Genomic DNA, 25,236 nt, shown 5'->3' with positions numbered 1-25,236 from the left:
AACCCTTACCCTTCATCTCAGATTTCCGACCTTCTTCTTCCATTTAACTCGCCGTCGACGGGTGCCGGATCGTTCGCGGCTGCTGTGACAACCTGCCGCGAGTCCTTCCCCTGCTTCACCGTCATTTCTCTGCTCACCTTCCGTGAGGTCGTGGTGAGTGCGTGGGCGTCTTCTTCCTCGTCTTTGATTCTCCGTCTGCCACCCCATGGATTTGAGTTGTGAGTTTTCTCTCTCTTGCTTCTTCTTCGGTGCCTTCGACATTCCTCTTCCCTTTGCTCAGTGTTCTTCTCCCTCCCCTGTTAGTGTTGTGCCATGGGAGTTAATTCTTGGCTATGAGAGGTTCGTTTTGTTGGCCGTCGCTCTTTTCCCCTGTACTTGCCGTCGTTCCTTTCTCCCTGTGTCTGCCAATGTCAACGAAGATATAGAGGTCTTGAGTCCACTTCTCTTTTATTGTTTCTGTGTGCGCGTGTGCCTGATGACTGATGTGGTGATGCTTTATTTTTCTACTATTGTGAGTGTCTGAACAAGGATGATAAATTGATTCAAGCTGAAATTTTAGTCTTAGAGCCAGATGGTAATTAATCAGTTTGATTTTTTATGGAATTAAGAATGATATCCCTGTTGGAAGAAGTGGAATTTGGGATGTTGTTTGATTTAAATGCTTATATTGTAAATTGTTGGGAGATGAAATCAAAGAGGAAGAAGTTTGGTTTGAGTTTAAGAATTAGTGTATGGAAGGTGTTTGACATAATGTCTGTTAGAAGAAACTTTACTTGATTTTGTATATTTTTGAAATTTCATTGATCCTTGTTAGTAGTGTTTTCAATTTGAGTGCTATTACTCTATAAACGTAAATTGAAGATTGCATAGGAAATTTGAGTGTGAAATTAGTATGAAACTATTTGAATTCTCAGAAATAAATAATTGTCAATGAACTATGTGATAAGAGATTTGAATATTAAAAAGCTTTGCTGTGGGATTTGGAAATAATGTACATTTGGGGTTTTGACAAAAAGTTTAATGGGGGATTGTATATTTGATGGAACATTGAGTTATGACTTTGAGGGATTTTTACATGTAGAGTATTGATTTTAAAATTTTAAATTTATTATAGCTAAATTTTGATAGTGATAATGTTGGAACGAAATTATTGAATTTATTGAAACTGTTGGTGTTTGAACATGAAAGACTATGAAGTCCAATAAACCACACTGATAGTTGAATAATGATGATTATATTGGAATAATATTTTAAAAGAAGCAAACATATATGGCACATCAGAATATGTGTAATCAAGTATAGTTCATGGTAATTGACCATCGAACTCTGAGAAGGTGAACTGAGATACAAAGCACAACATGATAGTCGAGTATACCAAGAACTATTTGAATAATGATTTCCCTTAAAAAAAAAAATACTCAACTATTCTTGAACCAATTATCAATTACTTATTGTGTTTAAACCATCTATGCTCTGAGCAGAAATTATAGTAATCAACTAGCATTCATATAGATGTATTTCAAGCCAAAGGCCAAAGCGGGATAGTCAAGTGCTTCTCTTAATACTTGAATAAGAAAAACTAATCAAAATAGTTTAATTTGTTAAGAGACAAATGATAAGTTTAAAGAGATACTTGGAAGTCAAAAGCAATACTTTGACTACTAAAGATTCAACACAGAAAGATTTGTCTCAGAATAATTTCAAAAAATTTTGAAATTTTTTCAAGTCATGGTATGCAGTATTAAAAGAGTACAAAGTCACTTGACCATTCAAACTTGAGTAATATAGCTCTAATCATTTACAGAAGATAGATTCTAATTATAATGATAATAAACATAAGCTTGAGTCTTTTCTTCATGTCAACTCTTGTAAAAAATGCTCTTCAAACTCTGCAAAACGCTCTTTAAGGTTTGGAATAATCAACACTAGAAATACTAACACAATTCTCTTCCAATTTACTTGTAACTATAAAAGTAGGAGTTGAAATACAAGCAGGTAATGACACCTAGAAAGAAAACTGCAAATGCTCCTGAAAAAGTCCATAAGAAGGCATCTCGGAAGCCCACTTCCTCTGAATGATGTGGTTGTATGTTTCTCCCTGATGGATTATCAATAGATGAACACTTTTGTTGTAGAGGAGGACCACAAAGAAAAGGATTCCCTTCATAACAACTTGGATCAAAAGTTGAAAATTGATTCTTCATGTCAGGTGTCTTCCCGGATAGATTATTGTGAGCCACAGAGAATACAGACAAAGAGTACAATTGTGTAAGTTGGGAAGGAATATGGCCTGTCAAGTCATTGTGTGAAAGATCTAAACTCTCAATTTGCATAAGGCCAGAAAATGTTTCTGGAATTGGCCCAGTCAAATAATTGTCTGACATATTTAATGTATGAATATTGTTCAAGTATCCAATTTCTAAAGGGATTTCACCTGTCAATTGATTATTTGAGAGATCTAGGCCGGACATAAAATCTAATATTTTTCCTTCATATGATTCATACCTGTTTTTGGACATGAAGTTCACTTCTTGTTGCTCATACCATGTAGAATTTCTTTCATATTCATCATGAACAAGATCACCGCTTGTGTAATTAAAGTAAAATACCGGGCCTCTTGTTGTCCAAGGGACAACAAATTTTCCTAATAAGGTTCCATCCATCTGATCCTTCTTTGTAAATGTGATGTTATTTAAGCAATGTGGTATCCCTCCAGAAAGCTTATTTTGTGAAAGATCTAGTATGCTTATGTTCTTGAGCTTACACATTTCCATAGGAATGGATCCTTCAATCCTTTAGGAGGAGGACCCTTAAATTCAACAATGACCCAAACCATCTCGGAATTTGACTTGAAAATTTATTCGTTGTCAAATCCAATGTTAACAGCAAGGATGATTTGGCCAACACAGAAGGTATGGATCCCATAAAATGATTGCTCCGTAAATGCAAGTACCTTAGTGATGGCATATTTAGACAATTTGGCATAGTGCCATTGATTTTGTTTTGTGAAAGGTCTAGGTATGTAAGCTCGGCTAAATTACAGAAGCTTTTTGGTATTGGACCTGTCAGAGAATTTTGGGACAAAATGAGGTAACCCAAGTGCTTGAAGTTTCCAATCCAGCTAGGAATTTCACCATATAGTTGGTTTGTACTTAAATCCAGCATTCTTAATTCCAAACTGTTAATCATCCCTTCTGGTACTTTTCCTGTGAAGTTGTTGCTGCTTAGATCCACAATCAACAAATGGGTGAAATTTGAACCAACTGGTAAACATGGGCCAGTTAAGTTGTTGTTTGACAACTTTAGAATCCTCAAGTCATTGATACCCTTACCAAATTCTTGGGGCAAATAGCCAGACAAATTGTTATTAGACAAGTCAAGTGAGTTCAATTGCTTCATGTCACCCAGTGAAGCTGGAAATCCACCTTGTAATGAACTTGAAGACATGTTCAAGGAAAGCAAGTTGGGAAAAATAGAGCCAACATGAGGAGGGATTTCATCATTAATAGGGTTGTAGGAAACATCAAAATATTGCATATCCATAAATCTTGAGGTGGAGTTAAGCTCAAAAGGACCAGTCAAGAAGTTGTGGCCAACCTTAAAAGAATCTAATTTTGTGTTGTTCTTCAAAAGCCAGTTCGGGAAACTTCCTGAAATGTTCAGATAGGCAAGCTGTAGAGCTCTCAAGTCACGTTGATGAAGAAGAAAAGAGGGTACACTACTTTTGTTATTTCTTCCTTCATTCATAGTGCATTTGATGACATTAAAAATCATTAATTGAAAGGAAGGGATGAATTGAGGATTTTCTGTTTCAAGCTTGAGATTGGGGTTATTATAACACGAAATCGAGAAGAGTTGAAGGTTGGAGTGGTTGGCTAATAAAGAAAGCGATGCTATGCCAGTGAAATAGGTTTCTTCTAAAGAAATGAATCTGAGGGACTTTAGAGAATGAAAGAGTGAGGAAGGGAAGGGTCCTTCAAAACCATTGTATTGAAGATCAAGTACCCGAAGAGATGTCAAATTATTGAGGCATGAAGGAAGGTGACCCTCAAACTTGTTGCGTCCAAGAGACAATACTCTTAGATTCTTCAGATTGCATAAGCCACCTGCAACACATAAATTTTGTTTATTATTTCTTTTTTAATTTGTCTATGGGTCTTTATGTGACATCTTAAACTTTGAGATTAGTGGATTTTTTTTTTTTTAAAAAAGGATGGGTGTATATGGGCTAAACCAATTTAAATGAAAATTCGACTTAACAAATGAATTTAGATTAAATATTTGAGCTTTAAAAACATCCTCAATTGTAAGCCAAAAAATGGATATGAACTAACCAAATGTTATGTAACGTTCTCAATCTAGTAGCAAAATATGAAAACAAAATATGTTGGATAGAGGTGTTATGGCCTCAATTTCTCAGTGATGAATACATAAAAGTAAAACAGACAAAGTAGTTACTCAAAATGGCCACTGACATAGAGTGCCATTACAGCTGAGGAAATTAACAAGAAAGGAAAGTGACAGAAGAGTGCAGCAAGAGAAGAAGCACGGAGGGAGCAAGAAAGTCGTACAGAAAGGAAAGTGACTCTCATTAAATAGCGTCATCACACTCCCAAGCCCGTTACTACATAGCCCAATATGATCCTGGCCCATTATTTAGTGTCTCCCAATCAAATCCAAAAGTCTCATTAAGCCTGTTTGTTACGAAATGTTGGGAAATTTAGTTCCAAAGCATAAATAAAGACAGCAAAAAGCCACTAGTGTCTTGGAGCCATTATTCTCTTTCTCCAAAAAATAAATCATGTAAAGTGTACAACACACTTATATAGTTGGGATCCTTTCCAAATCTCTTCAATATGTGACATGACAGTTTCCTAGGACAATTCATGAAGATGAACCCATCGACTAGATAAACTCAAGTTTAGCTCTGATACTGTTTGGTTATGGAGTCATTATTCTTTTTTCAAAAGGTTAACTCAATAGGGTGTACAATGCATACACTTATATGGTTAAGGCTTTCTTCAAATCCTTTTAATATAGGATGTGACATAAAGCCAGCTTTGTATGCATGCATGTAGGTAGGTGGGTTAGGAAACTATACAAACAGAGAATAGGAAGGGATGCAAAACTACTGTTTACATATTTTTATTCAACCTCAATAAATATTTTTTAGGGAAAATTAATATATAAGATCTCAGACAAGTAATCTAAATACAAAAAATACCCTTACCCTAATTTTTTTTTTTAAAAAAAAGAAAGCTGCTGATCATATAGTACCTTGTTGTGGTAGGGAGCCTTCCAGGCTATTTTTATAAAAGGACAACGCCCGCAAGGAGGCTAGAGATGTAAGAGACGCATTAGATTGTTGAAGACTACCCTCCAAAGTCTTCGAATTGCCTGAATGAGAAACACCTGCCAAATATAACATGAAAATATGTTAAAAATATGATAACAAAGAAGTAAACTAGAGATAAAGAAGTTCCAAGTTTAGAAATTAGAAGATATATCAAGAATATATACAGTTTGAGGTGTGTCTAACTCTAATGGTTTAAGCTATTTTAATAAAATAGACTACTCTCAAGCATATTTAGTATAAAGGGTTTAACATTGCATACAACTTGTCTTTTTCTTTTTCTTTTTCCTTCCTATATTCCATTTTGAATAAAAATTAATTTATATATAGATATCCTTGTATCCTTAACGTTGGTTGATGCTATTTCTTAATTTTTATAGATGTCAAAATTCGTTGATGAAGGCACTGGACCTGTTTGGTTTCTGTTCTCATTTTTTTTAAAAAAATTATTTTGTAATACAATTTCGAAATTGTTTTCAAAACAAAATAAAATGAAAATTCATTTGGTTATGTCAATTAAAAACAGCTTTAGAATTGGAAAAAAATAAATTAATAGTGATGGTTATAGGCAGTTAATGATGGTGATTAATCATAAAAATTGTTCAAGGTAACTATAATTTTTAATAATTAAATGTAGTGTATTTTAAAAATAACAAAAATAAAATGAAAATAACTTAAAGTTATTTCTAATTTTTTATTTTTAAAAACAAAAAATGAAAATAATTTTGAAAACAACTAAATGGAAAACACTTATCCAAACAAATTTTTAAATTTTTTTATTTCTAAAACTAAATAACAGTTTTTAAAAATAGAAAACAAACATGCTCTCTTTTACTTTCAGTCATGTTACCATCATATGTTAAGTAAAAGCACCCTCTTATTCAACTATCGATATTCTCAACGATTTTTAATTGAACTTCAATTGATCTCTCGAGGGGGGGGGGATAGAACTAATGAGACCACAAGAAATTTTAAATATGGCATCAAAAAATAATAGAAAAATAAAAATTAAGCACCAAGGAACGGGACTTCCGTGAGCTTGTTTTCTTCCAGATACAAAGTTTGCAAGTTGTCCAATCTAAGTTCTCCAAATAGCCCTGCTCCATTGACAAATATCATCAGTTAATGGGACCACACAAACATGAATTTTCATATTTTTGTGGTCCTATCATTGACTTTCTATTACATCTCCAATAAGATCTGAGAATACAGACAAAGGAGCTATAAGATAATGTTTAAGGACAATTTCAGTCAAGGACTTTTGACTGAATTTAATAAAAAAAAAAACTCCAAATGTTTTGAAACTTTACTGAAGGACCGTACGGAATTTCTGTTGAATTTATAAAAGAAATAATAAAATTATTCTCATTTAAATAAATAACATAAACGATTTATTTATTCTTATATTTTATGTTGGTTATTTACTTGCGTAATGTTCTTTGTTTCCTTACATTTCTTGTTTACAGGCTTACTTTTACTTGATTTCATTTCAAGGGCTATAAACAAGTGAAGTAGGGGAAACAAACAATATTTAGTAAGTAAATGAACAATATATAATATGAAAACGAATAAGTCATCTTATCATGAAACCAGTATGAAATAAAATCAAGTGAAATTAGACCTATAAATAAATGAAGTAAGAAAACGAACAACATTCCGTAAGCACATAAACAACAAACAGTGAGGGAACGAACAAGTCATTTGTGTTGTTCATTTAAATGAGGGTAATTTTGTCATTTCTATTACAAATTCAGGAGCAATTTCGTACGAGTTCTTCAATGAACTTTCAGAAATTCTGGGATCCACTCTTTAATTAAGTTAAGAGTCCCTGACTAAAATTTTCCCTAATGTTCATTCAAAGTTATCTTCTGACTTTGTGTGATCCCTTCTCTATTTAATGTTTTCTTTTTATACCATGAAATATAATGTTTTAATATATATATATATATATATATTAAATTTTGTGCCTTTTAAACACACACATACACATATATATATTTGATACTTTTGATGAAGATGAACTTCTCTATTAAACATAAATACAATGTGTTAAACATGGATGATATGACATTAAACAATGAATTAGATGTTTTTAATTTGATACTTTTGATGAGATAAACATGAAGTTTGTGCCTATATATACCAGATTTTTAATTAATTCAATATTGTGCTCTTCGATAGATTTTAAGGAAAATAATAATAAAGTCCTAGAAGAATGAATTAATGATAGTTAAGTTTCTGACAAAATTTTTTATAAAATAAATTATTACTATCAATTTAAATATTTATAAACAAGAATTTGAATTATAAACTAATTGTTATATTTAAAATTTAAATATCATATTTATAATTAAAACTTTTAAATTTAAAACTGTTTAAATTGACTTTTACAGTTGTTTTTTTTTAACTTTATTGATACTTAACTGTTGTTAATTTCCTCCTTTTGAGATTTAACTTTCATTCTCTCTATATTTTAAGAAATTTTAAAATAAAACCATCATTATATGCAATGGCTTATATTTCAAGTTTACTCATTAGATTGATTCAACAATTCACATCGATCCTTTTCATAAATCTATATTCTAAACGATTGGAAAGAAATGGAAACTGCATCTGTGATAACAATTCAGACTAATCCAACAACTATTCAAGTCAAAATTGAGAGGAATAGAGAAGAATGATATATGAGAGGATTCAAATTCAGCTTGCACAGGTGATATGAACATGAGTCACAAATCATAAAATAGATAGATGGGGAGTACACACACACACACACACACACACAGAGGGAGGGGGAGAGAGGGGGGGAGAGAGAGAGAGACCTGACAAGTAATTTCTAGAAATATCCAAAGTTTGAAGTTGGCGGAAAGGGAGAAAATAAGAAGCATTCAAAGACCAGTTGATGTCTTCCAACTCTTGAGCTCTTACATAGTCCAGAAGAAGGCTTATCACTCTGTGAGTGGAGTTGTCACAGCTGACTCCCTCCCAGCTACAACAATCAGAACTGGTAAGGTTATTCCAAGAAGGAAGAGATGAGCCGTTTGGATGATTGAAAGCTTCTTTGAGTTTGAGAAGAGCTTCTCTCTCTTCTTCCAAACACGCCTTACTTCCATCATTAAGTCCCAATAACATAATAATCACCACCACCCACCACACTTGTTCTATCACTAAACATCCCATCCTTCAGTATACTTCCTCACTTTCTTTGAAGCTCTCGCAATTTCTTCTGCTGCCTATTCTCAATCTTTATGGGCCGTGAGAATAAAGATAGCTCCCATATATGATGTGTCAGAAAAGATGGTCCCCATATGAAATGGTGTAATTAGCAATAATGGAAGTTGAAATGGTCGTCCCTAGCATTTATATATATTAAGTTTCTACAACGACTGTCGTTCATAATTCGATAAATAGTTTTAACTTTTTTAATATGTTTGTCTTGCTTAAAAAAATTTTCCTGTAAAATGCAAGCGATCCGACGAATCTTTTAATTATAAAGTGGTTAAGAAATTATTAAATCACGCATAATATTTTTTTTTTTCAATTACTTACTGTCACTTTTGCACCGATTTGATGATTGATAAGCCGATCAAAGATTGTCAAAGGGTCTTGTTCAAATGGTATTTTGGTCTCATTTAATTATTTGGAATTGTGAAGGAATTAATTCTTATTAACTTTTTAGAAGACTTATTTGTAATTTTCTAGTTCTAGAACTTCATGATCCTTATGGTACCACTTTAACTTTTAGGGTGACTAGTACATAAAAAAATAGTTTATTAAAGGGAAGAATTTTATTTTAAATTAAATAAGTTATACACTGTTGAAATTGATAACAAAGAAACATGTAATTTCAACAAAACAACGAGTAATCACAAGGCAACAGATAATAATAACTTCATTTTTTTTTTCCAGATCATGGGCAATATAGTAATTAGGCAATAAAAAATATTTGCACTTAGGTCTCGCTGGAACTTCAAAGCTATTTATCCATTTTGTGGGACCTTTAGGTAATTAGAATTCTTACGTGGGACTCAATATACAGATATTTTCCGAAAATTAAATAGGGAACATTACAAACAGATTCTATAGAAGAAACTTATTTATGAAAAAATTTTATGAATTTGTATAAATACACTCATGCCTCATGAGATTTGATTGCAATCAATTTATCATTTACTGGCACTGATTAACCATCTGTCGCTAGTGATCATAGACCAGTCACTGGCTGACGTTAACTACTCAAAATCATTGTTTTGAAAAAAATTATTAAAATTTTAATGTTAGGTTAAAGAGCATTTGTATCCTTTTAAGTATTCGTTTAAAAATGTTTGATACATTTTAAAATAATAGACATTGAGCATCTTGTTATTAAAAAAAATTAATTTTAAAAAATTATGAAAATTTCAAAAATTATTATGATCCTGATGATGATGGATATTGCATAAATCAGCCACTTGTTTGTATGCTTTCATTATCCACCTGCCGTCTCGTTTAAGCAACCTAATGTGCCGTCAATGTCATGCATGTTGGACAAAGTGATATTAACGACATGAACGCCAAGACGACTTTGGCGTTCTTTTGTGATAGCGACAGAGCAAGCATGATATGAAGCAGTTGATGTCATAATGACTTAAAGATTTCATAGGAACTTTAAAAAATATATAAATTAAATATTCTCATATAATCATTACAATTTTCACTGACAAAATTCTTAGATTTTAATTATATATCTTTTTAATTAGGAGTTTATACTCTCACACATACATATTCTATAAAATTTGAATATTATATATATATATATATATGTTGTTCAAATTTATCTATAGAAAATGACATAAAAATCTATTTCAAAATCTGTATGTATAGTCATCCCAGGCTTATAAAATTATTAAATGTCTGCTAAGAAGATTCATTTTTCTTCATTTGATTTACAGTTTTGTCAAAGCACATGATCAAGAAATTTGAATTGTCTTGCTACATTGATTATATTACTTTTTATAATTTGTCAGAAGGGACAAATTACCAAAAAATAAAATCATTGAATGTGCATGGATGATAAAGGATAAAAGGTTCATTTTACGTAGTTTATTCAAAAGTAACTTGGTCAATGAATGAGAGAGGTTGAAAAATGAGAGAAATAGCTTACTTAGACTCCTCAAATTCACCTATAAACCACTGAAAAATTGTGCCCCAGCAGATGTTCACCTCTAAAATTTTATATTATTTAAGTAAATTTTTCTTAAATTTTTAATATATTTTAGTACAATTATACACATTTTGAATACTTAAATTAAAAAAATGTACATTCTATTTTGAAAATTCAAACCACAACTCTATTTTGGTATTTTGAAATTAATTTATTGATATTTTGATTTAAGGTTTGATTGAATATATTTCTAAACTCTTAATGATGCTATTGGATAGTTTTTAGATGAAGAAAATAAGTGAAAAGATGATTAGTCATGTCGATTAGGAAAAATGGACAAAACAGAGCAAAGTTATGACTTTGTTCGTAAATTTCGACGCAACAACAAAATGAAATATTTTATTTAGTTGATAAAGTTAAGGTTGTAGAGCATATATGACCCATTTTTGACTTTGGCTGTCATTCTAGACTTCTTGAGAGCATTTGAGAGTTTTGAGTGTGTTAGGGCATAGATTTGGTGGAAGATTGAACTTGGATTTAAAGCTTGGAAAGGATTTTGGTTTCATATCATGATTCTTCTTCTCCATTCTCCTTTCTTTCCTTTTATTCATTGTTTGTGTTGATATATTTATATTTTCTCATAGGTTTTATATACATTTGTAGCTAAATTCTTGGTTTTAGAATTATTTTGAACTCTTTGTATGGATTAAATACTCATTTCTTCTTTTGTATTTTTGATTAATGATGTGATTATGTTGATTTTACTCTATAGTTAATGCTTCTAGTTGATTGGCCATCAATTAGATTGTTGAGTTCACTTAATTGATGTTTGAAAGAGCTAACTTAAGTGTCAAAACTTGAGTTAAATTGTGTGAGAATTTATAGTTTGTAAGTTGAATGGATGGTGTTATTAATGAGGTAGAGATACACTCATTAACCTCACATAATCACATAGGATTTGCAAGAAAAATTGAAATTTGATTCATTAATTAAGAGATTAAGCAAGGACTGATTATACTAATTGAAATTGAAATTTGATTCATTAATTAAGAGATTAAACAAAGCATATTTTGGGAGTTGCCGTATTGGAAAACTAATCTCATTCGACACAATCTTGATGTCATGCATATTGAAAAAAATGTGTTTGACAATGTCTTTTATACTGTCATGGACATAAAGGAGAAAACTAAAGATACTTTGAAGGCTCAAATGGACTTGCCAGAGTATTGTCGACGCAAGGAACCTGAAGTACAATATTCATTCAATCTTGAACAAAAACGAGCTATTTGTCAATGGGTAAAGAACCTAAAGCTCCCAGATGGGTATGCATCTAATTTGGCTCGATGTGTTAATGTAAAGGAGGCAAAATTACATGGAATGAAAAGTCATGATTGTCATGTGTTTATGGAACGTTTGCTTCCTATAGCTTTCTATGCTTTGCCAAAAGTTGTTTGGGAACCTTTAGCTGAGTTGAGTCTATTCTTTAGAGAAATTTGTTCAAACACCTTAATGATTTCTAAACTAGAGGTGTTAGAGAAAAATATTATTGAAACATTGTGCAAGTTAGAAAGGATTCTTCCTCCAGGGTTTTTTGACTCAATGGAACACCTACCAATTCACCTTACTTATGAAGCTAAGGTTGGAGGACCAGTTCAATATCGATGGATGTATTCATTTGAAAGGTAGTAAAAGTTGTCTATATATTTTAATAAACTTTTACTTTATTTCAAAACTAGGTCACCATGCTCATAGTCACTTGATGTAGGTTTCTACACACCTTAAAGCTTAAAGTGAAGAATAAAGCTCGTATGGAAGGCTCTATTTGTGAGGCTTATATAATAGAAGAGATTGCAACATTTTGCTCTCATTACTTTGAGCTAGATGCTCAATCAATAATGATACGACTTCTAAGAAATAATGATGGTGGAGAATCAGATCTACCTATAATTTCCATTTTTAACTATCCAGGATGACCTTATGGAGAATGCAAATCTCGTTATTTAGAGGATAAAGAAGCAAAAGCTGCCACAAGATATATTCTAATGAATTGTGATGAAGTACAACCTTATATAGAGTAAGTGACATTAATTAAAAACTTGCATCATTATTTATTTAGGGATTAATATACTTTTTTTCTGTAGGTTATTTGTTCAATGTTTAACTTCATGTAGCCCCCAAATTTCAGATGCTGAGATAGAAGATCAAATTGAAACCCAATTCTCTACTTGGTTTCAAGATCATCTAACATCAACCAATAATGTTGATCTGCTTTTACATGACATTGCTAAAGGACCAAAACGGGTAGTTACAACATGGCCTGTCTACTTTGTTAATGATTACAAGTTTCACACACATTCATACACTCATAAAAAATCTACTATAAATAGTGGAGTTTGTGTTAAGGGTTCTGATTATAGCCAATCAGAGTGTGAGTACTATGGCATACTACAAGAGATTGTGCAAATAGAATATACTGGGCTTCTTGAGAAAAAGCTAGTGTTGTTCAATTCTGAGTGGTTTGATCCAACTCCTAATCGTGGTATGACAATTCATGAGCAATACAAGATTGTTGAAATTAACACATCAAGGAGGTATAACAAGTATAATCCTTTCATTCTTGCACAACAAGCAATGCAGGTATATTATACATCTTATCCAAGTTGTGTTCATCAGAAATCTAATCATGCAGTTGTTATTAAAGCAAAGGCTCGAAGCATAATTGATGTGCCACCATGTACAACTAACATTGGGGCATTTCAAGATGATGGGTTGCAAGTTGTATTACCCTTTTCTATTGTTCATGATGATGAAATGTACAACCTAATGGATATTGAAGATGGTTGTGAAGTAGATGATGAAGAAGATGAAGAAAATGATGAAGGAGAAGGAAGGGAGGATGAGGAGGAGGAGGAGGAGGAGGTGGAGGAGGAGGTGGAGGAGGATGAGGATTGGTACTCAGAAGATGATACTGAAGAAGGTGATGACAAACATGATGTTGAAAATGAAGAAGCAGATGATTCAGAAGATGATATTTAGAGGAATTCATAGTGCATGTTAAATTCTCAGTTTGTTTAAAATTGCATTTTTTTATGTATTTGATTTTATTTTTAATATGTTACATATTGTTATGCAAATGTAACTTATTCATGTTAATTGTACAAATGACAAGTCGTGGCATCAAACGTGGTTATTGTCGGCTTAACAGCCCCGTGACACCACCAGCTGGTGTTGGATCATTATCTCCTCCTAATCGATCTCCTTCTGTTGGCATATCTAATCCCTCTGTAGGATCTACAGTAGAGCCTATCATATCATCTTCAAAACCTGGGAGTTGAGATCCCATAGATGGTCAAATTTGGGTAGAACCTGATAATGATACGTAAGCTAACAATTTTGATATGTTACTTTATTATAAATTTTATGTTTATTTCAATTCTGTACTTTTTTATAACAATTGGCCGTGTTGATCTAAATGTAGGCTTAACCTTGCTAATGCTGTTAGGAGTTTCCTTCCCATTATTAAATCCAAATTTGAGTACCCATGTTTCACAATGGGGAATACTCCTCCTAAGGTTCAGGGTTACTGGTTCTCTGAATGGATGGTATTTCTATTTGAATATTTTGAGTTAATGTATTTGAGTTCTTATTCTTTATTTTATTAATGATTTATGACCTTTTTATTTTATACATAGAAAACTTTCAAATGGCTACCACAAAATGATGCAAGAATTAAGACTAACTGGAAGAAAAAGTGTGGTGATATCTTGAGAAAACATATGACTAGAGTCAGGAGTCCAGGTATTAGGCCAAATTGGATTCCAGAAACAGTATGGAAAGAATTAGAAATGCAATGGAATAAGCCAGAATATCATAACAAGAAACAAAAGGCTAAGGCAAATCGAGCCTTTGCTAAAGGAGGAATGAAGAATATATGTGGTAGCATTTCTATATCCGAGCATAAAAGAAGAATGGTAAGTTTTTTTAAAAATCAAATTACAAATTATTTCTCATATTGAATGAATATTTATAATTATTGTTAATAATTGTAGACTATAAAGCTTGGAAGAGAGCCAACAATGGTTGAGCTATTTAAGTGCACACATTATAATGAAAAGACTAGACAATTTGTTGATCAGAGGTCAGCTGATGTATATGTAAGTGCATATATATTTCTTTGTTTTGATTTTTTCATTAGGATTATATTGATGGCTGGAGGCTTGACTACCTATTGTGGGAATCATTTTTATCATTGAAATTTTTTATACTTGATAAAGTTATGAGTTATTAGATTTGAATGAAATTGACATAAAATTGTACCTCTCATTGTATTTTTTATGGAATGTTAAACATTTGCATTTTAATCTTTCTTTATAGCTACCTTGTCAATTTGTTAAGTTAAATGAATGCTTATCACTCAATTTGTTGAGTTATGAAATTGAGTTAAATTATAATTTAATTACCTATCTTTTTATAGGAACATTATATGACTCTAAAGAGGTCTAATAGATCCTCTAATCAAGGAGAGCTCCCAGATATGGATCCACCTCTTGAAGAAGTAGAAGAAGACTATGCTGATGATATAGAATTATGGTTGAAAGCTGTGGGTGGTGTTAACAGGAAAGGACACATTTTTGGTATTGGATCTGAGGCTCCTTCATATCATAGCTCTTGTTCTGTAGAGGATGCCTCTTATCATACAGGACTCCACCCAGAATTTGAAAATGAGCTGCAAAAGCGTGTAGATGCTTTGACAGAGACGAACAAAAAGCTTGAGTCAATAATAAATGAGCAGCGACAAGAGCTTCAAAATTGCTAAAAGAATATCAATATTTTGCTTAAGCGTATGCCGCCTATGGAGGATGAAGATGAAGATGATGAAGCTCATGCTTCTGTTTGATGTTGTTTGGTGATTATGATGTTATTTGACTACTTTAAATGCTTTTGAATGATTTTTCTATGCTTTGACATTTGAGTATGATTGTATCAAATTTTAAATACTAAATGAGATATTTTGTTCTTGATGCTTCAAGTTAAATTTCTTATAATTTTGCTTATTTATATATATAAAATTATTGTTACAGGTTGAGATTGTAAAATAATGATGGGGGAAATAACAATTGAAATTAAATAAATAATTAAAAAAATTCTTTCAAATATAAATTTGTGATGGATTTGTGACAAAAAAGCCCTTCACAAAATTTGAAACGCGTTTGCGATGAAAATTCCTTCACAAATTTTTGGAACAGATCTGTGACACTATAATCCGTCCCAAATTAGGGACACCATTGTGACATTAAGATTCGTCCTAAATTAGGGACAGGAGTTCTGTCTCAAAATATCCGTCTCAAATTGGGACGGAATTTCAAATTCCGTCGCAAACAATTTGTGACCAGCAAAATAGTGACGGAAGGTTATCCGTCACAAATTCCGTCCCAAACTACATTTGTGACGACAATTCCGTCCTAAAATTAGGATAAAATCTGTCGCAAAATGGATGTTTTTTAGTAGTGTAAACACCTACTTGGAGACTTGAGAGAGCTCTTATGAGTAATTGAGTATCTTTGAAAAACATAATTCATCATAAAGAGCAAAATATAATAGGGTTTGATTAAGTTTTCTTGAAGTGTGTGTTATAAAGGGAAATAAATATTTCTAGGCCTAACTACTTAAAAAAAAAAAACTTGAATCAATTTCTTTTCTATGTTTTTCATACTTTTTCAAATGTTTAATTTATATCACTACTACAAAGCAAGCTTTTAGGAGCGCCTATTTAGAAGCGCTTTTGGACAGAAGCACTCCCATTCTACTGAAGTGTTTTACATAAAAAGTGCTCCTATATGTGTTTGTTACAGGAACACTTACAAATTAAGTGCTCCTATACATTAATTAAAAAAATTTTGTTGACTCTTTCGGAGTGCTTTAGACTAAGCACTCCCATAGGTCTTGTCATAAAAAAAAAATAAAAAGATTTGTTGACCCTTTAGGAGCGCTTTAGACTAAGCGCTCTCTTAGGTCTAATTTTAAAAAAATTAAAAAATTTCATTGACCCTTTTGGAGCACTTTAGATTAAGCGCTCCTATAGGTATTCATAAGAAATTAAAAAAATACTTCAATCTTTAGGAGCACTTTTGTATAAAGCGCTTTTAAAGGTTTAGGTTAAAAAAAAATAAAAAAAAAAAGCTTGACTCTTTGGGAGCGCTTTATGTAAAAGCACTCCTAATAAAAGTGCTCTCATAAGTAATTTTTTTTAGTAACTTTTTTGTGTTTATAACTTTTGACAGCTGCTCGTTTTCATGCCAGTTTTTTAACTCTTGGTTTTGTGCCTATTCGTTTTGTTTTTCTCAAAACCTCCCTCTCCATTCCCGCCTTCCAAGATCTCATCTATGGCCGCCGTCTCTTGTTCACCGTTCATCAAGCTATTCGTCGCTGAAACCTGCGTAGTGAAGTGCCGTCGATAGCTATTTGTCTTGTGCCGAAAGCTGTGTCGTCGAACACTGAAACCTGTTTGAAATCTGGGTCTGTCGTGACCACGTCTGCTGTTGTCAGAATCTTACTCTTCGCCGCCTTCCATTAGTGCCGAATCTGGGTTGCATTTCATTAGTGTCGAACTGGGTTGCATTCCTTCAGCGCTGAAACAGGTACGCTTTCATTTTTTAAAAAAATTATTTCATTACATTGGTAAAAAATAAAAATTATTTAATTATATATTTTTATTGATAAATTGTTTTATATTTATTTTTTCTTTTGGTAGTAAAAATTTATTTGTTTTGTTAAATTTTTCTTGACATTATACTACTCTCACAAATAAAATTAATCTTTAAATTGATTACAATTGTTCTATGATTGAGTTGTTATATAAATGAATTTTGGTGTGGTTATGTTAAAATTAATATATATTAGTCAAGAAGTTGGATGTAGTTGTTATTGAATTATGACTATAATAGTATTAAGTTTATAGATAAACCTTAGATAAATTATAATTACTTGATAGATATTTGTTACGTTATGGTATAACATTTTTATTTGGATGAATTGATATACTGAATTATTGGACTTCATTATTAGCGATGATCCATTTTTAGGAGAGACTCTGTTGAATTTTTAAAAAAAATGTTCTAAGTCTTTGTTTTTTGAATTTTATGGCTATATTAGTGATATGAATCATAAGTGAATGTCAGCTAATCGATTGTCTAGAGAATATTGAGATAGAGTAGATCAGTTTATTGAGTTTGCATTTTCTTGTGATCAAGACCCCCGTGGAGTCATATGTCCTTGTTTAAAATGTTGCTATGGAAGACGTGTAAAGCCAATAGAATTGAAAGATTATTTGGTATATAACGGGATTGATCCAACTTACACCTATTAGACTATGCATGGGGAGACAAGGAATTACACTAGTGATTGGAGGGATAGTGTAAGCTACACATCATTTGATCGTGATAGTGGGATATATGATGTTGACTATCTTGATAAGATGATTGATATGGTTGAAGAGGATTTTAAGGACTGTCCTAAGATGTTTGAGCGGTTGAAGAGTGATGCTAATAAACAATTATATCGTGATTGTAAGAAATTCACAAAATTATCAGTTGTTCTGAAATTGTACAACTTAAAATTGATTAATGGATGGAGCAATAAGAGTTTCATAAATTGGCTTAAACTTTTGTATGAGATGTTGCCAGAGTACAATGAGCTTCCACCTAATACATATGAAGCTAAAAAGGTGCTATGTTCTATTGGGATAAGTTATAAGAAGATACATGCATTTTCCAATGACTGTGTCCTCTTTCGAAATGAGTATTCAACTTCAAATAAGTGTCTAAAATGTGATGTGTCACGGTACAAAAGAAATGGGTGTAGTCTGGCTATAGCATTGTGGTATTTTCCAATCATACCAAGATTCAAATGCTTGTACAGTATTGTAGATGATTCCAAGTACTTAACATGGCAGAGAAGATCGATACAGAATCTGCTCAGTTAAAATATCCTAATCAAAATGCACTTAAAGTGATTATGTAGACAACATTTAAAAATAGTGCCATTCGTGAAATAGAAATGGATAAGGGGATTTATGGTGAAATGGTTGTTAAAAGATTAGGAGTAGAAAATATTAATGATATTCTGACAAAGGATTAGCTTCAAACCACAGTAGTTAGTTTATAAATTAGGTACTGTTTAAGCTTTCTTACTTGTTGTGGTATTTATTTATTATTTATAATGATCTTTTTTTATTCTTTCATTGTAAGTATTTGTATTTTACGTTTGTTGTGCCAGGCTCATTGATGACAAAATTTTCATTCATTAGCCCGCACAACACAAGTACATACAACATTGATTGTCATTCTCAAAAAATTGCTGATGCATTCAAGGCTAAAGGAAAAAAGAACATGTTATTTTTAGCTCTTCACAATCCAGGGTGAGCTGTTATCCATCTTTAAATCTGGTTGACATTTGATTTGATACAATATTTCATGTTTTCAGGCAACATTGGGTATTTGTTTGTATCAATCCATTCATCCTTGCGATTTATTATCTTGACTCATTAAAAGATAATGAGCTCAAGAATTATAGATCTATGAAGATATTATTCAATTAGTAAGTGTCTCAATCACTCTATTCTTTATACATGTTTATTATAATGATTAGACATAATTTCAGTTGGTATGTTTAATTCTGATAGAGCTGTAGCACGTTATCGAGGTGGTGAAGGTCTCCCCCCAAATACTCAAAAGAGTGATCCTGCTGAGTATTATACATGGAACAAAATAAAGATTTGTATCATTTGCTTAACAAAACATGTTTGTATGTATATAAATGATTGTTCAATTAACATTTTATGTTTGTTTTGGATTGGTGTAGAATTTCTGAAAAATTCTAGAACGTCCAAGTTACAAGGGAGGCTCTGCCAGATTTTTTTTTCAAATTTGATCTGTAGATCATATCTTGATATTTAAAATGTTAATTAGCTCTATTTTGTTTCTAACATGTTTAGATAATTATGTCTTAATTTTTTGTTTTTGTAGGTATCTACACAAATAAAAAGCTGGGAGTGTGCTTACCATGTGTTGAAGTTTATGAAAGAAATAATCACACAAGAGTTGATGATTCCACCAAATGTAAGTGTTTCAAAATTACATTCATGTCTTACATATAAAACTTAGATAATTGATTATATGTTATTTTTTCTTGCGGTATTTTGCTGGAGTAAGATCTTCACATTTAACCATAAAGCAAATAGAAGATGTGATTGAGGAGTGGTCAGAATATATAATTAATTATTTGTGATAGGTAACATCTAATGTTAGAAATTTATTGAAAGTTTTATTAGTAAGACTAGTTAGAGAATAGACAAGCTAGAAATTTGATTTTAATTTACCTTAATTTCAAGTTATTTAATTGCATATAACTTTTAATGTTTAACTGCATTGTTGCTGGATTTTGACATTGTTATGGAATAGCTGTCATTTGTAATGAGCTGCACATGATATGTAGAAGAAAAAAAAATTTAGAAACATACGAGAGTGCTCAGTTAAAGAGTGCTCCCAAAAACTGTGATACGAAAGCGCTCTTGTAGGTCTCAAATTTCTTAATTTTTTCATAACCTATGGGAGCACTCTTAATAAAAGCGCTCTCGTATATTGAACTTATCGGAGCGCTTATCCAGCACTCTTGTATATACGGGAGCGCTGGATATGGGAGCGCTTTGAAAGTGCTTTCATAAGGCAAAAATAAGTGCTCCTGTAAAATAGTTTTGTAGTAATGTATTTTAAACACCAATCATATTTTGGATTCACTTAACTTAATTGAATTCACATTGTCTTTTGTTTAACCATATTTTAATATAAATCTTTATAAGAATGATACTTTACTTACTCTATATTACTTGTTACGATCTATGCACTTATGCAAAGCAACAGTAGAGAAAATCCTAACTTGCTCCTTCTATTTCTCTTTCTTTCCTTTTCCTTTTTGTGTATGAAACTATCATATAATAGCTCTGCGACTTCCTATTCGACATCGGTCACAAGATATCTCCCCTTCTTTTGATTTGAATATTAATAGCCCAAAAGTATTGAATTAATTGAAAGTTTAGGGTACCAATTGCACATTAAAAAAAACTGCTAAGAGAAAATTTCTCTTTAATCCTAGTAAAATTGTTCAATTAACATTCAGCATAAATCAAATATTACTATATAGCAATATTGCATTATTTTTGAAAACTACTAGTCAGTTAAGAATATCAATCGTACTTAATAAAAATTTTTAGAGACAAATATGTAATTTAATCTTATTTTTGCAAACGAATGTAATAACTTCTTTTTTGGTTTTAATTTTACCTTTACAACCCTAGAAGGTCCCCTTTTTTATATAAAATAAAAGGTCCCATTTTCCATCAAAATTTGAATCGATATAGGTGGTTCTGAAACGATACAGATAAATATAGAGGCACAAGTACAGAATTTATATCATATCTAGCTGTCAAGTACTCAACGAGGATATTGTTTTGTTAAAAAAAAAAGAAGTACTTTACCGCGTTGCTAAAAACCCTAATTTTGACAACCCTAATATCAGAGTGATTCAAATTTTATCAATTTATTATTATTATTATTACTACTTTTTTTAAGTTTCAATAGTTTATCTTTTACCTAATCCTTTTCTTGAGAAAAGAGAGGCATAACACATGTCAATATTTAAGTTTAAACTCAAGACCTCTTTTAAGAGAGAGGTAGGGTTGCCGACAACTAACTATTGATTATTGATTACCTCCTTTAAAAAGTTGACCAGTCATATATGATCTATGTTAGCCACATCGCTTGTAAATTGCCAATTGAGATCCAAGTCTGAGTCCCATATCTCAGGACATACAATAATTGATTAACATTCTCCCTCTTTCTAGGATTCCTATAAATTCCTCTTTAATATCATTAACGGGTTATTATTTCCAGCTTCAATACATAGTTTCTTCAATGATGATGTTTTCATTCCAACCCATCGTTTCTTTTCTCGGGGTGAGCTTCGACTTGCTTTTTTTTTTTCCACCTTTTTCTTTTCCAATTAATCTAATGCGAATGAATATTTATATATTTGCATATTATATATGAATATATAAAATTTCAGGTTGCATTATTGGTAGTAACGCATGCTGCCTTACCTCCTGAGCTTTACTGGAAGTCCATGCTTCCCACTACGCCCATGCCTAAATCTATTGCAGATCTCCTCCAACCAGCTGGTTACTATTGGAATTTTCTTTTTGAGAATTTAAATTTTCACTTTAAATAATACTTTTCTAAAAAAACTATGTATTTTTATAAGAATAAGGATTTTATTGACACGCGAATTTTCTTTAAAAACTACTTATATTTAGGCCCGGAGAAAGAAGTTAATACTGTCAAGTCAGGTGGCGGCACCACCATCTTCAGAGGAGTCGAATGCCCATTCGAGTTTTGTTATGCTGATTCTGAGACCAAACTCCATGATAACGACAACATAGCCATCTTCTTTTTGGAGAAGGACTTGAAGGTCATAGAATGAACTTGCTCTTCAGGCAAATCTCCAACCAAGCATCTTTCCTGCCTCATGAAGTCCTGGAATCCATTCCCTTTTCCTCAAGCAAGGTACGTAGTTTCAGTATCAGACTCATTCTACCATGTCTGTGAATAACACTAATATTCTGAAACTAAGAGGGATAAAAAGATAATTTATGTATTTGTAATTCTTTGCTCCCAGATGGCTGAGATATTGAACAAATTTGCTGTGAAGCCTGGGTCAGTAAAAGCTGAGGTATTATGAATAATACAATTAAACTTTGTGAGGAGTCAGGGGTTAAAGGAGAACAGAAGTATTGTGCCACGTCGTTGGAATCCATGGTTGATTTTATCACTTCCAAGCTTGGGAGACACGTGGAAGCTTTTTCTACAGAAGTGGTGAAGGTAACAAAGAAGCAAGAGTACACAATAATGCATGGAGTTAAGAAGGTGGGAGAGAGGAAACTGGTGGTGTGCCAAAAGCTCAATTATGTGTACGCTGTGTTTTATTGTCACAAAATAGAGGACACGGTTGTCTATACGGTGTCGTTGAAGGGGGATGATACGAGCAGAGTAAGAGTTGTGAGTGTATGACACCGAGACACGTCACAGTGGAATCCAAAACATTTGTCCTTCCAAACGCTAAAAGTCAAACCAGGGATTGTTCCAATATGCCACTTCCTTTTTCAAGACACCATTACATGGATTCCAAGTTTCAACACGAATTAGGTCATTTCACATAGTACTTTTAATTTTATTTATAAGGCATAGAGAAAATTTTTTTATCTTGTTTATAAATTACATTAATAAATTTTTATTATAAATTTTTTCTTTTGCCTTCCATTGAAGGTTGGAGAGAGAAAATATATTTTTAAAGTATGTATATTTAATAGGGATAAAGTTGAAAACTTATTAAATTTTTAAATAAAGTTAATGAAATTTAAAATTTTCCTTAATTCTGATAAAACAAATTAAAAGTGACTTTTAAATAAGATTATAGAAGCATTATATGGTATGAGGGGGGAAGAGTTTGTACAAGGTATGTCAATTAAGTATGCTTCATATTTCTCATTTTCTCTTAACTTTTTTATTCTTTTAAAAACTTTTATCCCTAACCTAATCCTTCCTCATAAGTCATAAGAAAAAGAGACACGTGCATCTACACGCATAGTCATGTCAATACTAGGTTCAAACCTAGGACCTCTTTCAAAGAAAGGGATGTGACATTGCTACTAGAATGACTAACTATTGACCTCTTCCAAAGAAAGGGACTATACTGTTTTTAGATTTATTTATATGATAGAAAGAGAAATAATTTTTTAATTTTATTTATAAGTCACGTCATTAAATTTTTATTATAAATTTCTTCTTTTATCCTCCATTAAATATTGGAAAGAGAAAATATATTATTGAAGTATATATATTTAATAGGGACAAAGTTAGAATTTATTAAATTTTAAAATAGAGTTAATGAGTTTTAAAGTTTTTCTTAATATTGGTGAAACTTATTAAAAGTAACTTATAAATAAGACCAAAAGAGTGTATGATACCTCATAATATTAGAAGAATATATGCACAACTGTCTAAAAAGTAGAGGCAAGAAAGCATATTAGATGAAAATAGTAACCATCCAATATTACAGATATATAATTGGCGATTATGTTAAAAATTGTCCAGTTTGTGTTTAAAGATTTTAAATTCCTGAATATTATGGTTAAGTGATATAATTGTCCAATATGTATTTAATATGTTGAATGGTTTTATTAAACAACCATTTTGTGATAGCAAAAGGGTAAGCATTTTATGAAGCTTCGCTTGCTTTCAAAAGGAATGTGCTAGTTGTGGCTGTTACCTTGCGCATAATGACTTCAAGATTTCATGGGAACATTAATATATATATATATATATATATATAATATTCTCATAAAATCTTTACAATTTTTACTGACAAAATTCTTAGATTTTAATTATGTAACTTTTTAATTATGAGTTTATACTCTCACATATACATATTTTTATAAAATTTAAATACACACACACATTAATATTTTGTTCAAATTTATCTGTATGAAATGCCATTCAAAAATCTGTACGTATAGTCACCCGAGGGTTATAAAACTATTAAATGTGTACTAAGAAGAGTCGCTTTTCTTTATTTGATTTACAGTTTTGTCAAAGCACGTGCTTGATGACTAAGACCAGTCAGTACCAATAAATCAAAAAATTTGAAGTGTCTTGTTGTATTGATTATATTACTTTCTATAATTGGTCAGAAGCGACAAATTTTTTTAAAAAAAAAATTGAATGTGCGTGGATGTTAAAAGATGAAAGGTTCATCATAAATAGTTTATTCAAAAGTAGGTGAACGAATGACAAAGGTTGAAAATGAGAGAGAAAACTTACTCAAGAAGTTAGAATCTTCAAATTCACCTCTAAACCATTGAAAAATTGTGCTCTTAGGGGGGGTGGGAATCCTAACTCCTTTTTCTCCTTCCTAATTGAAAAAGTAAGGGCGGGGGGACACGCGACACGCAGATTACGGAAAAGGAAAAAGAAAAAAAAAGAAATGAAGAATGGCCCTACATAATATATTGTTTAAAACTTTAAAGAAAAATAACAGTTAAGTCTCAAAATGCTGAATTAATAATAGTTAAATTTTAATAATTTTATTTTATTTATGCAGATTTTTTAAATATAATTTAAAAGATATTGATGAAAATTAATTTGGATTGAAGAATGTGGGTACACTTGAAGAATCAAATTTTAAAAATTTTATTTATGTTTATTATGAGTTTTTAGTATAGTTTTCAATTATGATTATTAAGGATAATTTTGTCATTTTTATTAGACTATCAGGTTTTATAGCTGGTGTTGGAACGCACATGTTAGCGCGCACACGACTCTTAATTGAAAAAGAAAGGACACGGGAAGACGCAACACGCAGATTACGGAAAAGGAAAAACAAAGGAAATGAAGAATAGCCCCACATAATGTATTATTCAAAATTTTAAAGAAAAATGGCAGTTAGATTTTAAAATACTGAATTAATGATAATTAAGTTTCCGACAATGGAAAGTCAAGGATTAAAAGAGAAAAGAAGTACTGTGCCGCGTCATTGGAATCCATGGTTGGTTTTATCACTTCCAAGCTTGGGAGACACGTGGAAGCTTTGTCTACAGAGGCAGTGAGGGGAACAAAGAAACAAGAGTACACAA

General features: G+C 31.6%; 2 protein-coding genes and 1 pseudogene across 3 annotated transcripts; 1 reads left to right on the top strand and 2 right to left on the bottom strand.

Moving 5' to 3' along the window:
- Positions 1–1,932: 1,932 nt before the first annotated feature.
- On the bottom strand, positions 1,933–2,785 carry LOC129317119 (receptor-like protein 13). The gene has a single exon (XM_054961475.1). It carries the CDS (start codon positions 2,772–2,774, stop codon positions 1,956–1,958), a length of 819 nt encoding a protein of 272 aa, XP_054817450.1. The 5' UTR covers positions 2,775–2,785; the 3' UTR covers positions 1,933–1,955.
- On the bottom strand, positions 1,933–8,661 carry LOC129317118 (receptor-like protein 15). Of its 2 annotated transcripts, XM_054961473.1 has the most exons (4): positions 8,176–8,661; positions 6,370–6,450; positions 5,278–5,412; positions 1,933–4,106 (listed from the first exon to the last, which is right to left on the bottom strand). In XM_054961473.1, the coding sequence occupies exons 1-4, from the start codon at positions 8,531–8,533 to the stop codon at positions 2,788–2,790; spliced, it is 1,893 nt and encodes a 630-aa protein (XP_054817448.1). In that variant the 5' UTR covers positions 8,534–8,661; the 3' UTR covers positions 1,933–2,787. The 2 variants fall into 2 exon arrangements, with proteins under 2 accessions (XP_054817448.1, XP_054817449.1); XM_054961474.1 differs by lacking the exon at positions 6,370–6,450.
- Positions 8,662–19,159: 10,498 nt separating this feature from the next.
- Positions 19,160–22,750, top strand: LOC129317385 (BURP domain-containing protein 3-like; annotated as a pseudogene).
- Positions 22,751–25,236: the final 2,486 nt, after the last annotated feature.

The sequence above is a fragment of the Prosopis cineraria genome, unplaced genomic scaffold, assembly GCF_029017545.1.
Source record: "Prosopis cineraria cultivar Desert tree isolate PC_DT_omini unplaced genomic scaffold, ASM2901754v1 PC8, whole genome shotgun sequence".
Classification (NCBI taxonomy): Eukaryota; Viridiplantae; Streptophyta; class Magnoliopsida; order Fabales; family Fabaceae; genus Prosopis; species Prosopis cineraria.
The sequence above is the reverse complement of the archived record's forward strand: the minus strand, read 5'-3'. Positions and strand labels throughout refer to the sequence as shown.